The sequence below is a fragment of the Helobdella robusta genome (assembly GCF_000326865.2).
Source record: "Helobdella robusta unplaced genomic scaffold HELROscaffold_8, whole genome shotgun sequence".
Classification (NCBI taxonomy): Eukaryota; Metazoa; Annelida; class Clitellata; order Rhynchobdellida; family Glossiphoniidae; genus Helobdella; species Helobdella robusta.
Genome location: NW_008705459.1, coordinates 1090312 through 1108512, shown reverse-complemented (window position 1 = coordinate 1108512; position 18201 = coordinate 1090312). Strand labels below are relative to the sequence as shown.

General features: G+C 31.8%; 1 protein-coding gene across 1 annotated transcript; it reads right to left on the bottom strand.

The window, feature by feature from the left end:
* Positions 1-1260: 1260 nt before the first annotated feature.
* On the bottom strand, positions 1261-15936 carry HELRODRAFT_70387 (hypothetical protein; the record flags this gene model as incomplete). Its single annotated transcript, XM_009031882.1, has 5 exons — positions 1261-1425; positions 1507-1599; positions 4467-4555; positions 15498-15584; positions 15720-15936. The coding sequence occupies 5 exons, from the start codon at positions 15934-15936 to the stop codon at positions 1261-1263; spliced, it is 651 nt and encodes a 216-aa protein (XP_009030130.1).
* Positions 15937-18201: the final 2265 nt, after the last annotated feature.

The following is an 18201-nucleotide window of genomic DNA, read 5'->3' as shown; positions in this document are numbered from 1 at the left end:
ACATATATATATATATATATGTCAGGGGTGCATGCTGCAAGTCAAGATCCAATTGTAGTTACTTTTTTCGGCACCATTGAAAAAATTTATCTATTCTTTTCAAGATCAACCCATCGATGGGAAAAACTTAAAGAAGCAGTGATCATCACAGTCAAACGTGAATCAGAAACACGATGGAGTGCTAGAGCAGAATGTGTTAAAGCAATTCATGATGGACTTGATAACATAGTCAGTCTACTGGAGATACAACTGAAACACAAGAAACTAGAGGCGATGCTGTAATTCTGCTACAAAGTATTCTTAGTTTCAACTTCTTAGTTTTCCTTCCTTTCTGGCATGACATACTCAAAAAAATCGACCGTGTTCAGAAAAGACTTCAAGATCCAACAATGAATTTCCATGAAGCGTCTTTGGATATTGAATCTCTGTACATGGATATTACAAGAATTCGTGAAGACATATGCAATGATTCAGTGCTAAAAGCAAAGAAAAAATGTGAGCTATGGGATGTGGCTGTAGAAAGTAGAATCAGGCGACGGAGAATGATGCCTGGAGAACTTGCCCGAGATGCAGGACTTTCGGCAGAAGAAGAAATTGTATCATGAAGAGTATTTTAGATCGACTCGAACAGGAGATGACAACAAGGTTTACTCGTCTCAAAGATCTGAACTTCAAATTCGGATTCTTAGTTGATGTAGACAAATTCGGATTCTTAGTTGATGTAGACAAACTTTTGAATGACAAAGATCTTAACAGTCTCCGTCAGCATTGTATTGACTTTGGAAATTTTTATGACTCGGATGTTGAAGGAATTGAGTTATTAAATGAAATATGGCTACGCCACTGATTTAGTAGCCGGAACTAAGATTCAAGGTTTGTTCCAATCCATTTTTATGGAACGGTTAGTGGCCATCTGTTGAGCTGAAGAGATCTTCAATTTGTGAAAATAGTGCATCAACTGATATTTGATTATTAAATAATTATTAAATATAATCGTACAATTATTGATATATTTTAGTTTTAAACTATATTTTTATACCAAAAAGGTTGTTCCCTTTTTTTTTTATAAATATTTTTGTGGAAAATATATTTGAAAAAAATTAAACGTCATCGAACCAAAATACCTATGTTGTACATTTTTTAATACCACAATCAAATCAGGCATGGAGTATGAATGTGTACCATAAAAATTAAAGAAATTTAAATAAAAATAAATAAAATAACAATCAATTTTTAAAAATTTATATAATTTTTATGATCTCAAAAATTATGAATCAGAGGACTCACCAAAAACCAATCTTCTAATTCTCTTGGGTCAATACCGTGTTGGTTAAAAATACTACAATCCCATTCCATAACTCCTACACATTTAGCACCTGCCCTGTGCAAATATCTCATTGTGTGCAAACCAACATTTCCAAATCCCTGATTAAACAAAACTAAAGTTGATAAAGTGGAAAATTAAAAAAAAAACAAAAGCGAATAAAACATTTATCTTGCCTGGACAATAAATGTTTTGTTTTCCAGTCCAGTAGATAGCCCAATTTGATCCATGTAATGTTTGTTGTTAATAAACATTTCTATTCCATGGAAAACTCCCTTATGAAAAAATTATTTTTTTACACCATATAATTAATTTGTTAAATGGTGATGTTGCAAGTTGTAAGGTTTCAATCTGTAAAGTGTAGGTATCATACCGGTTGTCATGAGTTTAATTAATGAGACTAATTTAAGGCCTTCTGCCTATGCCAAGAAAACGAATTTGAACCTAAATTTTATTATATAGGTTTTGAATAACAAATTCTTAACCAGATCTTGAATACCAAACCTAAAACCTTTTGTTTTTTAAAGGTTTAAAATAAGAAACACCATTTAAATTTTACACAAGGTTGCAGGTAAAAAAATTTTTTCTATTTTAATAGTATTTTATTTTAAAATTAAAAACTTACGCAGAAGAACTTACAATATTCCATATATATTTATATATGTTTATTATGTTCTTCATATCTTCATTCATTCATTGATTTGAAGCAGCCATCCTCGCCACAAAGGCTGTTCTTTCTTTTCGCACGACGTACACATGTATTTATGTGCACGCGCAAGCACCGCAGCATATACGCTGACCATTGAGATCTTCGAATCAGCGCGCATTTGAACCACTGGGCCATCTCACCATCTCAACTTACTAACACAATGCACAACACACGTGCCGTGCCTTATACTAAAATTTTACAATTGATGACAGACACGCTAAGATAACAAAAGTAACAAATAATCAAGATAATAATACTTAAAATTGATTATATTGCACAATTCCATTCTTTCGGCGGATATAACAATAAATACCTTTATGATGAGCCTTCTGGATAATTTGGTTGTTGCCATCCAGAGTATTCTGAGTTTTAATGCCAACATTCACCAATTCTGTACACACACACATACATATATATCAATCAATCTTCGTTTAGCGTCCAGAAACCTAGTTCTCCCGGGGTAGGACATTGTTTTCTTAATTTTTTTGTGCCAAATTAGGCGATCAGTTGTATCCATTTCATTTAAATTTAGAGCTTTCATGTCTTGCTCGATTGTTTGCGACCAGGACTTCTTTGGACGGCCTTTGGGACGTGTGCGAGGTACTTCAACATCTGCAAGAAAAGTTATGGCACTGTTTCCACATCGTTTAATATGACCAAACTACCTCAGACGGTGTTGCCGGCATTCGTCCTTTATATCCCCTAAACCAGCACGACGCAGGATTTCGGTAGATTTGATGTGGTCCTTCAGACTAAGTCCTTCAGATTAACTCGTTGCATCCATCGGAGCATTTTCATGTCGGTTCGTTGAAGTTGTTGTTCCAGTTTGGTTGTCATTGGCCATGTTTCTGCACCATATAACAAGACCGGACGTATCATAGATTTATAAAGTCTTGATCGTAGTGGTAGTGGGATGTCACGCCGCATCAATAAAAAGGCAAGTAGATGCCATTTATTTCAGGCTGCACGTATGCTTGCTCTAACGGCAGTTTCAGCTGTTTTAGTACAATCCAGAACATCCCCTAGATATTGGAACGATGTGACTTTCTCAACCTTAGTGGCTTCAAAAACATTGCTATTTCGAATTTGTTGTTGTGGATTGATGCTAGCAGAACAAACAAAATTGGACTCTTTAGATAAAGTACCAATTATTTTTGAACAACGTTTGTGACAGCTTTACAAATTGAACAGGGCAATTGTCCAGTAGCTGTGGATTGGATGGGTTCACCGGTGTTCATTGCTTTTGTTTTGCTGATGTTGACTTTGAATCCTGGTGTTCCAATCATCAAACATCTGTGTTACATTCTGCTCAGACATGGCTGTTAAAACGATATCATCAGCATATATTAGATTCCAAATGTCATCAGTGCGCATCGGCTTTGTGATTTCTCCCATCACAGTTATAAATAATAGTGAACTGATAATCAAGCCTTGGTGAACTCCAACGCCTATGTCAAATGCATCTATGTTTCCAGCCGTTGTGCTGACGAAAGTCTTAGTATTCGTATACATTTCCATCACAAGTCGTACAAGATATTCTGGAATGAGTTGTCGTCGTGGACTCCACCTGATAAGAACATCTTTTTTTTACAGGATATGATTTAATTATTTATTATTTAAGTTATTTTACAAGGAAAAACTTCTAATATGAATTCAATTGTTTTGTTGATAAATTTGGATGATCATTTTTGTTCTAAGTTATTTCTGTTCATTTTTGGTTTAATTTAACTTGTTTTCATTGGCCAGCTATACGATTTTATTTTTTGTTATTTTCATGCAGGTTTATGTTTTTATTGGGTTTGGGTGGCCGTACAAGCTAGTTTGAGTAAATACATATATATAGATACTCAAACGAGTATATTATATATATAATATATATTGAATTTAAAATATTGGATGTAAAAATGCTAAATTGCTGAGTGTGGGCACCAAAAGCCTGAATACATCGGGATGACAACAACCAAATTATCCAGAAGGCTCACCACGCATGTTCAGTAAGAAGCGATGAAAGCACTACACAAAAGCGATGAAAGCACTACACTACACACTACACTCCTATCTATATATAGCGTTTCTAGCGAGATTCATCAAAAGGCAAACGTGATGGAGACTTATTTATCGGTCTGCGGGCTAAATCAATCAATTAAATTGTCTTGACTTGCGCTGGTGCTACGCGATGCCTGACTCCAATTGTCTACCAGAAACCTAGACTCTCAAAGGCTATGCGTGTATGGTATGGTGTTTGCACGTGCATACGAACTACTTGTGGATGTTGTTGTCTTTGTGGCAGCAAGTTTAACTAAAAGTATATAATGTAAGCAGTTGTGCGTATGTTTTGCAGTTCTGCAGTTTCGCGGCATTACAAAAAACAAAAAAAATTACAGAAAAAATTTAATTTCGTAAAATATTAATGACGTAAAAAATGAAACAAACTCTTCCAGTGGCAGATATGCGACCATGGATGCCTCCTTGAGATATTGGTTTCCCAGTTACACAAGCATGAGCATTCATGTCATAATGACCTGTCATAAATGTTCATAGGTATTAATTTAAAATCCATTTTTAAGATTATAGAATTTGTCAACAAAAAAAATAATAATTTAAATGGGCAATAAATTTTTTAATTTAAAGCAAGTTTTTATTTGAAAAAGACTAAATATATTCTGAGTTAGACGTGAGCAGTACGAGAATACACAATCTATTTGATAAGTGGACATTTGAAAAATTGAGTTATACAAGAGGAACTCTCTGGTGATGTTTCAACTTTTGCCTAGAAAACCATTGACAAATACAAACCAAATCAAAAAACATGGTTGCTGCTGCAGTGACTGGGTTCGAATTCAAAGAGAACCACCCCTGCTTATCATATGCAATGTGCATAATGTGTGGTTTTCACGCGTATTCATATACGCTGTGTTTTGTCGTTGAAACCTCTGAAGCAAGCGCAAAACCTTTTACCTTTTTGTTCATGCCGCTCTTTCCAAAATGAAATCAAAAAAAGCGTCAGATCCAGATGAGATAGTTGTTGAAGAAATTAAATGCATCGATGATTTTGGCATTGAAAAGTGACAAAATTTTGAATGAGATTTATTACAGTGGTAAATTAGTGTCAACATTTATTGCATTGCCTAAACCTAATGCAACGGAATGTGAACAATCAGCTTGAATCATCTTACAAAACTTTTTTTGAGAATTCTGATGATGAGAGCACGAAGCAAAATCAGATCTTAAATTTCAAATGTCCAATGTGGTTTTGTAGAGGATTGTGGCGCTATCTTTAAGCTATAAATGATCAGAGAACGAGCGATTGAAATGAAGAAAGACTTGTTTATATGTTTTGCCGATTTCTCCAAAGCTTTTGATAGCGTGAAACACGTGGAGCCTATGGAAATATTGGAAAATTTGGCATTAATGGAATAGACACAAGAATTATCAAAAACCTCTATTGGAAACAAAGAGCAGCGATGAAAGTTGGTAACAAGATGACTAGTTTTGCCGAAATAAAAAAAGGTTTTAGACAAGGCTGTGTATTCTCTTCAGACCTGTATAGTCTCTAAGTGAGATCATCATGAGAAAGATAAATCTACCTGGAATATCCATTGGAGGCGTGAAACATAATTATTTCCAAACTGGTTTTTTAAGTGAAAGATAAGGCTTGCAAATTAACATCAACAAAACAGTGCATGGTTATCAGTAAAAGCAAAAACCACTCCAATCTGCTTTATAATCATTAATGGTAAACAGGTGAAACCAGTCAACAGCTTCAATTATCTTAGAAGTCTGATTACCTCAGATTGTAAATGTGATATGGATATCAAAAAGGCGAAAGATGCATATTCTATAATGTAAAACATCCTCACCAAAATTAAAAACGTTAGGGTGTTACATTTTTCCTGTGCTAACTTACGGCTCTGAGTTCTGGACAATTTCTAAAGAAATGGAAAAAAAGATTAACGCTGATGAGATGTGGTTTTTGAGAATAATTATGAAAATTAGTTGGACCTCCCATACTTCGAACGAGGTTATGAAAATAAGAAATAATTACAGATAATCAGACGGGGGCAGTTAAAATTTTTTGGTCACATCATGCGGAAGGAAATAATAGAAAATCTGACCACTACTGGAAAGATTACATAGAAAAAGATTGCAGTCACAAACGTGAAGTCCTTGTGTCACTTGTTGAATATCACCCCATTTCATCTACTATAAAGTGTTGAACATCGGGTTTTGTGGAGGTCGATCGATGGTCGCCAATGTCCTGAAAGGATAAGACACGAGAAAAAAGAAGTTTCTTTCAGGTGATTCTTTATTGCTCCTGACTGACATGGTAAACCTTTTTGATAGTTTGTTGTCATCCTGCGCCCGCACTCACCAATTTTGCATTTAACTAGGTGACTACGGTTTATTATCGTTTCTGGCTTGCTTGCGCAGTTGGTTTCATAATTAGAAATGAAGTTTTAATGGTTGGTGTAATAGATCCTGCTGTGTTTAACGGTTTCTTGTTCATTAATTGGTTTGACATTGTTTCTATAGTATTATTAATTTTAATTTCTATATTTTTCTAATAATAAATTGTAATTTATTATTTAGATTATTAATTAAATTAGCAAAATGTTTTATAATAATTATAATAATCATTTTATTGCTAATAATTTATAAATAACATATTTAAATAAAATTAAATTAGTGAAATAAATTAAATATAAACTAATTTAAAATAGTTTAAATGCAACAAAAAAGCTCATTTCGGCAAAATTGCCATCACTAGTGTTATAATTTGAAATACAGTTATAAATAGTATTGTTACAGACGTGAAACCGAGATAGGAACTAGTGGTTAGAAATTACGTGAAGCGCTTGCAATTAAAACGGTTGTAAAAGTCATGTGACGAACTTACTAGCAAAAAGGTGTAAACGATTAAAAGTCGCGTCACGTGAAGGCGTAAACGATTAAAAGTCACGTGACGCGGCATCACCAACTATATAAGGAGGAAGACCGACACGAAGAAAAAAAAAGAACGACGTGAATTACGAAGAGGTCAGAAAAAGTTTCAAGCAGTCCTATTATCGCAGAGGTATTTTGTGCGCGTACTGCAAACAAATTAGCGATAACGCCAGAGGAAAAGCTTATCATAAAGAATTGTACACGCGATCTGCGAGTGAATTACGATTATCTTCTGAGAAGCGGATACTGAGAATTTACGGCCAAGAAACATCTGACGAGAAGAGTAATTATTGACGATTAGTTTTATCCCGTGATTTATCTGTTGATTAGTTATTGTGTTGTATTCTAACGATTTTAACGACTGAATAAACGAGCGGTTGATCACAGCAATACAAACAAGTGGTTGCCAGCACCGCTTTCTTTCTAATAAAGTCATCCGAAATAAGTCTGTTTAGGAATCAAGAATCCACGTAGAGAGAAATAACCATACCCTACAAGTTCAAGGGGTCGGTTACAACAGTATAGTAACCAAAAACTAAGTGTTAACATATAAAATTTAGAAGTATTATTTATATATTTAATTTAAGTTAAAATAGATTTTAATTTTGAGCCTTTATATAAGAATAAAATATTTGATCATTCAATTAAATATATATACATATATAATGCATATAAACATGATTATTTAATTTATTTGAATTTGTTTTTATATCACTGTTTGTTACCACTAATGTATTATCTATATATAAATTTATAAATATTATATTAATTATATATTATATATGTTTATATGCAATAGCAATAGCAATATTAGTTAAATTACTATCAATATCATAATTATTAGTTATTATTAAGTAAAATTCTTTTAGTAGGGATAATATTTACTTGTTTTTGTTGAATATTAATTATTGGTTTAAAGTTGTCTATAAATAATGATTCAGTTCAAAGTTATTTATAGTTCAAAGAAATTATTATTAGGGTATAAAATTTTAGAATTATTATCTAAAATGTTTCTATTTAGCATTATATTATGATCATCTATATAGTGCATTTTATAGCACCATTTTGTTTGTACATTGTTAATCTGCGTCCCAGAGTAGTTGTAGTCATTTCGATATATTGAGTATTACGGTGCACACACTCAACAAATTTACAATTAAATGCATATATCAGATGACCACACACACACACACACACACACACACACACACACACACACACACACACACACACACACACACACACACACACACACACACACACATATATATATATATATATATATATATAATTTATTTGACTAATGAACATTTGAAGGATTGAATAGTGCCCTTCGTAAGATAACTCAATAGAGGCGAGGCGCTCTCCAAATCTACAATGCAATACAAGACAAACCTTATATATATATACATATTTAAATATATATATATGTATATATGTATGTATATATATATTTATATGAGTGTATATATGTATATATATAAATATATATATTTGTTTGGCGAATTAGCTCAGTCGGTAGAAGTGCCATGTTTACTGTAGTTACGCAATGGCCTGGTTCGAATACTGTCAGTCCGAAACTCAAAAACTATTATACGCCATGCGCGTATGATGAAGTGCTGGTATGTACGTCGTGAATCATAAAAAATAATGTCCAAACAACCAACGAAAACGATATTATTAAACTACGAATATTCTACTTGCGCCAATAATTCGTTTTGCGTCCAGAGACCCAGTTCCCTGAGGTAGGACGTTGTTTTCTTTGCCATCAACTTTTTTCGCCAAATTAGACGATCAGTTGTATCCATTTCATTTAAATTTAGAGCTTTCATGTCTTGCTCGATTGTTTGCGACCAGGACTTCTTTGGACGGCCTTTGGGACGTGTGCCAGGTACTTCAACATCTGCAAGAGAAGTTATAGCACTGTTTCTACTTCGTTTGACATGACCAAACCACCGCAGACGGTATTGCCGGCATTCGTCCTTTATATCATCTAAACAAGCACGACGCAGAATTTCGGTAGATTTGATGTGGGTCTTTCAGACTAATTCGTTGCATCCATCGGAGCAATTTTATGTTGGTTCGTTGAAGTTGTTGTTCCAGTTTGGTTGTCATTGGCCATGTTTCTGCACCATATAACACCGGACGTATCACAGATTTATAAAGTCTTGATCGTAGTGGTAGTGGTAGTCACGCCGCATCAATATAGAGGCAAGGAGATGCCATTTATTCCAGGCTGCACGCATGCGTGCTCGAACGGCAGCTTCAGCTGTTCCAGTACAATCCAGAACATCCCCTAGATATTGAAACAATGTGACTTTCTCTACCTTAATGGCTTCAAAAACAGTGCCATTTCGAATTTGTTGTTGTGGATTGATGCAAGCAGGACAAATAAAATTGGACACTTTAGATGAAGTACCAATTATTTATGAACAACGTTTGGGACACAACTGGTTACACTGCTGACACTTGATTGAATTGTTACCTACACCAGCTTTACAAACTGAACAGGGCCAGTAGCTGTGGATTGGATGGGTTCACCAGTGTTCATTGCTTTGGTTTTGCTAATGTTGACTTTGAATCCATGATAGGCGAGTCTGATGTTCCAATCTTCAAACATCTGTGCTGCATTCTGCTCAGACGTGGCTGTTAAAACGATATCATCAGCATATATTAGATTCCAAATGTCACCAATGCGTATCGGTTTTGTGATTTCTTCCATCACAGTTATAAATAACAGTGGACTGAGAATCGAGTCTTGGTGAACTCCAATCCAACGCCGACGTCAAATGCATCTGTGTTTCCAACCGTTGTGCTGACAAGAGTCTTAGTATTCGTATACATTTCCATCACAAGTCAAACAAGATATTCTGGAATAAGTTGTTGACGTAGACTCCACCTGATTGCTTCACGGGGAACTCGATCAAATGCTTTTTCAAGGTCTACGAAAATGTGTGATAGTTGTTGATGCTTTACGAAGTACTTCTCTTGCAGTTGCCGAAGGATTTGAATTGCATCAATTGTTGATTTCCCCGCTAGGTTACCAAATTGATAATTTCCGATTGTTAATAGTTAATATTTTAAATTCATATTATAACAACTTCCCAGTTTGTTTCACAAACAAATAGGCTCGGACGATGGACTGCAAAATCGCCCTAAACCAGTTTTCAATGAATAAAATCCAATGTCGACTTGTTGATACATATACCCTTATATATATACATATACCCTTATATATATATATATATATATATATATATATATAATACTTTTTGCGACTGAATGGGTTCTTAAATCTTGTAACAACGTGATGTTGTTCTTACCTATTGGTCGCGACACCTCAATTTGAGTTTCTTGGTTACAATAATTGAGTTGTGTTATCTTAAACCTTATTCGGCAGGCTACTGACGAGTCTCGTTAGAGACGAAACGTACGTCTGGCCTATGGCGGATAATGATTATTCGGCATTTCTAATTTATTGGAGCAAATTGAGCTGTTGTTAATTTTCTTACTAATGCAAAATATCTAACTTTTTATGTTTAATCAATGATAATAGTTTTTCCATATCTTTTACGATACATATTTTTGTTGTCCGTGAACTTAACTCAATTTTGTCAATATTTTTTGTTGGGAATCATAATCGTTATTATTTTGTTATAAATTTGATTTCAATTACACGTAATAATGGAAACCATTATTACTTGTAATAATGTAATAATTCGTAAATTCAAAAAGAGGAAAATTAAAAGTTCTTTTCGAAGGTTTTATTTATGTTAAACAGAAAGATTTAGCATACGGTGTCGTATCCTATGAATGCGAAAAAAGGAAAAACAATAGTTCGAGAGAGGCTAAACTTAAACTTTGTGGTCATGAGCTTGTGGAACGAATGAACATACATTTTCATGCTTAAGATTCAGCGAGAAAAGAAGTTCTAAGCTGTGCACAACAATGTAAGGTATTAGCAAAAGAAACATTTGAATCAACGTAACAAATCGTTGCTAGATGCGTTTCAGTAATAAGTGATAATGCTGAAGCTAAATTGCCAACTGTTCACCATAGACGACGTAATATAAGACGTCACCGTCAAGTTGTTAACAATCCAATTGCTTTACCATTGAATCTGGCTGATGTTGAAATTCCAGATTGTTATAAATTTACTCGTGATGGACAAAATTTCCTTATTGCATGATTTTGGACGAGAAAATAGTAATCAAATGTTTATTTTTGGAACTGATGATAACCTCTAACTTTTATAATCATCATCACATTGGTTCATGATAGTAAAATTCAAACTAATAAATATGCTTTTTATATTAATGCAGAATTTAATACTTTGTTAAATGTTTGACAAATTGGATCAAATCATGCTTTATTTTTTTTAGCATCAAACAACTTTTATAAATTTTGTTTATAATTTTTAGAAAAATCAAATAATCAAAAAACTTAAAGAATGTATACATTGTTAAATGTTAGCTAAATTTAATCAAATCATATTGCTTTTTTGTTTTTGTTTTTTTTTGATAAATTTAATTAGTATTGTTCAATAAATTTTTTTGCATCAAACAATTTGTATAATTTTTGGTAATATTCAAATAATCAAGAAATTTGAAGAATATAAAAACCTTTGTAAAATATTAGCTATATTGAATCAAATCACATGGTTTTATTTTGCTTTTGATTTTCTATAAATTTAAATAAAACTGTTTTTTTGCATCTAACAACATGTATAACTTTTTATAAAAATGTTTAGAAAAATCAAATAATCAAGAAATTTAAAGATGCAGAAATATTTTAAATTAGAAAAATTCCGTTCTAAACAGTTGTACTTTGCTTATTTTATTATTTGAAAAAAAAATTAATTACATATATTTTGTTGATGCTCAAGACATTTAAAAAAATCATTTACTAGACGGTTAGTTTTTTTTACAAATGATATGGTATAATGCTAAATAATGTTACTTCAAATAAACAACAAATAAAAAGAAATAATAAAAATAACTGTCCGGAGGTTATTTTGCTTAGGGGGTAGGGGGGTGGTATTTTGCTCAAGGGTATTTGTCCAGTAGGTAATTGTTCCGAGGGTAAATGTCCGGGAAGTATTTGTCCGGGTGGTAAATGTCCGGAGGGTATTTGTCCTGTTACCCAGTCCGATATAGCTGTAAAGAGAGGTTGAAGTTGTAGATTATGAAGTGAAGTCGGTGGTTGGATGATCGAGTTGAGCTGTGAATTTGGCCATCGTGGGACATCTAGCGCATTTTTGTGATTCGGGAATAATTCATCGGTTCTGTTACAGTTGGCATTGAAATAAAGCTCCACGTTGGGCGCCAAAAAATTATCTTATTTGAAATGAAATACTAACTTTGATGATGAAATTAATATTAACTTTTTTATTAAAAAAACTATAGCAAATGTTGTGATGTTGAAGCTTATATCAGCACTTTCATAAATTTTTATTATTTGAAGTATTTGCAATTGAAAACTGTAACGTAAAAATATATCATAATTGTGAATCTCTTTTGTTGCATGATACAAAAAAGTAAACATACAAGTTTTAAAAAAGCTTAAAAACAGAGACAACTTACAAAACACACTATCAAAACGTAAGAGGTTCACAAATTAAAAATGATTAAAGATACTATTTACCCAATCAAATTGAATACAAAGTCTATAAACAAAACTGTTTGACGTTCAACACCTTAAAAGTGACACTATGATACATTTGAACTTTGATCAAACAAATTTGTTTATTGTATGAGCTACCAACTTAGCTGAGAGATGCATACATTTTTATAACGAGTTGTAATGCAAACAAAACAAATTTGTTTATTGTATGAGCTACCAACTAGCTGAGAGATTTAATGCATACATTTTTATAACGAGTCGTAGCACAAACAATAAAAAGTGCTGATAATGATGTCATTCGGCATGAGCAACGGATAAATGAAATTAATTTTAAAAAGGGCTATTTATTCAAACAGTATTTCTTTCGCAGTAAATAGCCTATGACGATATGGCTGAGCTAATTGAACGATTAAAAAAATAAAATACATAAAACAAAATTAAGCAATAAATTTTAAAATTTAAAAAACGGAGATTCTAAAACGGAGTTTAGGTAATTAGTATTCCTTTGAGTTGAAAAAAGTTCTATTCGTGACAGACAGTCAATTAGCGTTTCTAGAAAAAAGTGCAACATTGGAGCAAAAAGATTTAAAAAAAACTGATAGATATCGGGAAGATATCGTCCCAATTTAAAACGTTTACATTAAAAATCAATTTTGTTTGGTCGTGTCGGTAATCTAGGCTGTATCATGTTTACCAGTTTGGCTACATATCGGACACAAGGAGTTGAAAAAATATTTTTTCTCGCTCCATCCTTCGTTTCCAGGATGAAGTTTAAGATTGCAAAAACGACGATAGTGGTGGTTTGCAGGTACAGTAGCAAAGAGATCTGCAAGTAGGGCAACAGAACAACAGGCCTTATAGACAAGTTCACAACAGAACAGGCTGGAGGGACAGATTGTGAAATAAATACACTGCACGTTTGTTTACATGTTGCAGTTTTTATTTGTACCTAGCGACCGTCAATGGCGATGTAATTTGTTATTTGGTTAGAGCAATAAACTGTTTCAGATTATTTATTTTAATTAATTTATTTTTTTCGTAAATTTTATTGTCACTAGTTCTAACATTTTTATTATAATTCAAATTTTAAAATAATATTTTCATATTATCGACTGATTCCCGTTTAGGACTTAATTTTAAAATCAATAAAAACAGGTAATTTTTAAAAATTAGAATGTTAAATCTGACTGATCATCGTTCTAGTTTTCATAGTATATATCAAAAAATACTTGAAAAATAAATATATATTATATAGAAGTTGAAAATTCATCATATCCAGCAAAAGAACAATAAAAAATACACCTGTTATAAGTGTTGATAGATTTAATTTTAACTAACAGATAAAACAATTGAAAAACTTTAAACATACAAACGGAATAAATTAATTGTATTTCATTATTTAGTTTATATTAAATTAAAATTGTTGTAATTAGATTATTTTATTTATTAGTTTATTTCCTTATTGATCGGCTTTTGAATGTATAAGTACATGTTTCTTACTACTTTTCAAGTATTGCCATAGTAGTGATTTATTGATTTTATTGATGATTTTTATAATCTGACTAACACGTTTTTTTTATCTATTCCTTTTTTTATTCTAGGATATTTTAATTTTCATTCAAATAAATCTCAAGATTTTATATTTCGAAACATATTTAACACTTAACTTGATTTTCCTTAGCTAGAATAAATAAAATAGAAATTCCGATTAATTTTTCTGATCCTTATCTTATCTCCTTTAGTTGTAACTACAAATTTATTCGCAATACAATTATTCAAACACCAAAACACAACTGGGAGATGTTTGACGAAACCTTTATTTAAACAACTATTGGACCACTTTAGTTTTGACAACTTCAGGTATACAATAGTTTTATTTAATAACTTTATTTCTTACATTCTAGAAAATATAATCCCATTCAGAACTTTTTATAACCACTTGGTTTGACCGTGAAATTATTTTTATTGAACGTAATGCTGGTAAATCTGAACGTTCCTTTCAGTCTAAATCCTTTCCACATTTTTAAAACTTGTGTATATCAGTTTTTCCACCACCTTTGCTTAAGACTTCCACAATATAAAAAAAAATAATCTCTATCAGAATCAACTTTAACTAAAACTGCTCTGCTAAATCTGATAATTCTCTCTCTTTTGATAAACCATTTTGTTTTGAATGCTTTTCACCTATTGCTTTTTCTGAACTATCGTCTATCATTAATGCGATATCGTTCTCCTCTTAGTCTCTTAATATCACTTCTACCATAATTCTGAAAGTTGTCACACTTGCTGTATGTATCCTATTACTCATAAAACCGACCGAATTAAAACACCTACTTGGTGCATTTATTATCTCAGCAGATAATATTGTGAACTAAGCCGTTTTATTTGGTAAATCACAAACACTTGGGCTACTGAGGAGTCATATGGGGACAAAATGCGACTATCCTGGAACGGGTAAGGTGTTCACATTAATTCGACTGTGTTCATCAGTACGTTAGTTAGTTAGTGTTCAACTAGTTCGTAAGTGTTCATCAGCACATCAATTCGTCAGTGTATACTAGTACACCAGTTCATCAGTTAGCCAGATATCATCCGTTCGTCAGTGTTCATCAGTACTTTATTGTTCATCGATTCGCCAGAATCTATCAGGTACCTCTCATTAAATTGTGAAAAAAATGGACTAAAAAAATCAACGATTAAATAAATTATAATAATTAATGGTCACCGAGTTAACTAAATAAAACAAGAACAGAATTTTTTATTTATTTTTTTTTATTTAAAAATAAAAAATAAATTTAAAAAAAAAAAAAATTCTGTTCTTGTTTCATTTAGTTAACTCGGTGACCATTAATTATTATAATTTAATTAACTTATTTGAAAAAAAATGTAAAAATCTACCTAATGTTTCTTGAAATGTGTCAGCTAGCCAACTCATTTCTCTTGGTCCAGTGCCCATATCCGGGGCAGGTACATCAATGCCAGGTCCTAAATAAGAGGATATTAAAAAATTAACAATTTAAATAAAAAAACCTAATTTTTTATCATAACCAAAATATGCTTTTTAATAAATTTAAATTAAATACTCTGAAATTTAATAACAAAAGACTATCAACAACCAACCTAAAAAGCCTCTTTTCGCCAGTTCTATAGTGAAACGTCTAGTAATTTTTTCCAATTCGAATTCTGAGTACTGTTTGGGATTTATTTTGATACCTCCTTTAGCTCCTCCAAATGGCACATCGACGCAGGCACATTTGTATGTCATGAGAGAAGCAAGAGCTTTTACTTCATCAGCACAAACATCTCTTGCGTAGCGTATGCCTGAAAATTGATTCATCTATATTTATATATATTTTAAAATTCCTTTATACAATTATCTCAATATTTCCTACGGTATTTTCATCGTCGTTTTTAACTGAATTATATAGAAAACCAAGTTTTTAACTACTCTTCAATTCGTTTATCATTTATATAAGGGTCATTCTCTGTCAACTTGAACCATGGTCCACGCCCGACCATCTCCGATTTTTTTTAAATTTTAACAGTAAGTACCTCAATGTATTTCATCGACAAAATAAAATTTTTATAAAAAAATTTCAATTATTTTTCAAGTTATGAAGATTTTTGTGACAGCATCCTCAAATTTTTGAGCGATTTTTTTCAAAACTTGTACCTACGTAGAACGCTATATCTCTTGAACTAGCCAACATATCTTGATGAAATTTTTTGTGCATATCAGTGAAACAATGTAATAACAAAAAAAATAAATGTTATTGTCTCGAATCAAAGGATATTTTGAACAAAAAATCTAGAAAAAAATGAATTTTTTGAAAATTTCACCGATTTCAAATCAGCGTAGCTCAAAATCTATCGCAAAATAAATAAATATTTTTTGTTATTTTAGAAGTACCTTATAGTCACAAATAAATCACAAAATTTCGTTAAAATCTGTATTGAATTTTTTGAGCTATCGGAGCTCAAAATGTCAAAAAAATGAAAAACTTCTTTTGTTTGGCGCCATTTTTAACTATGAAGAACCAAACGTTTTTTAATTTTTAAAATTTGTTTATATAGTGCTTTTATAGCTTAACAACATATCAAAAAATAAAATTGGCGTTTGCTTTCTTTGAAAAATAAAACAACTTCAAAAACAGGCAAAACAAATTTTTTGTTTTGCCTGTTTTTGAAGTGTCAATATTTTTTATTTTTTTCAAGTGTCAATATTTTTTATTTTTTTCAATTTAAAATTTAAAATTTAGAATGTATGTTACACAGATGTGAGGAATGCCCAGGAAAACTGAGTGTCGAAAATAACATAAGAGCGATTTTCGAAGAAGCTGTAATTTCCCATGATGATAATCGCAGTTCATTGATTTTCGTACAGGATACAGTTGACAGTTTCATTGAAAGATTTTCGCAAAAACTTGACGAGTTGTCATCGCATCATTACATAAGCAAAGAACAATTGAAATATCTTGGCGATTCTAAAAAAATTTAAAAAGTTCGGAGTGTATTGCTTTAATGGATTTTGCTGAAAATTATTTGGTGATAATACAGGATGCAATCCAGAGTCAACATTGGAGCAACACGCAAGTTACTCTTCACCCAATTGTTCTTTATTACAGAAAACTTATTTATTTATTTATGAAAACTTATCTGTCAAAAGCGTTTGCATGATTAGCGACTGTCTCGATCACAATGTTTCCGCTGTTTATGCTTTTCAAAAACATTTAATTAACTATGTAAAACAAAACCTGAAAAACGTTACTTTAATTAAATATTTTTCTGATGGTGCGGTAAGTCAATACAAAAATTTTTCTAATTTAATTCATCACAAAGAGGATTTTGGATTAAAAGCAGAATGGCACTTTTTTGCAACTTTTCATGGTAAAAGTCCTTGCGATGGAATTGGAGGGACAACAAAAAGATTGGTTGCAAGAGCAAGTTTGCAGGCATCAACAAAAGATCAGATATTGAACGCCAGAGATTTTTACACATACGCTGATGCGAAAATAAATGGTATTAAATTTTTTTGGGTAGACAAAAAAGAAATTAAAGATCTGCTAGGAATGCTTGAAAAAGATTTAGGTCAGCAGATAAAACAAAGGGTTGTCGAAGTCATCACTCATTTATTCCAGACAAAAATGATCAACTTTTGATGAAACGTTTGTCTTCAGATTTATTTGGATACAATTTTAATAAAAATGAAAGTGAAGACACCAATGATGATTATGAGCCGGGTCGATTTGTAGCTTTGGTCTATAATATGAAATGGTATTTAGGAAACATTATAGAAAGAGATGATAAAAATGATGATTTAAAAATTAACTGTCTGAAGAAATTTAAAGAAAATATTTTTTATTGGCCTAAAAATGTAGATATTTGCTATGTACCATTTAAACATATTTTGATTCTTATACCTGATGATAACATTTCTTATGTTGGAAAAATTCACATAACTCTTCCTGAAACTGTTTTTAAACACATTAACACGTTGTATAATAATTTTAAATTGAAAAAAAAAAAAAACAATTGACACTTGAAAAAAATTTGTTTTGCCTGTTTTTGAAGTTGTTTTATTTTTCAAAGAAAGCAAACGCCA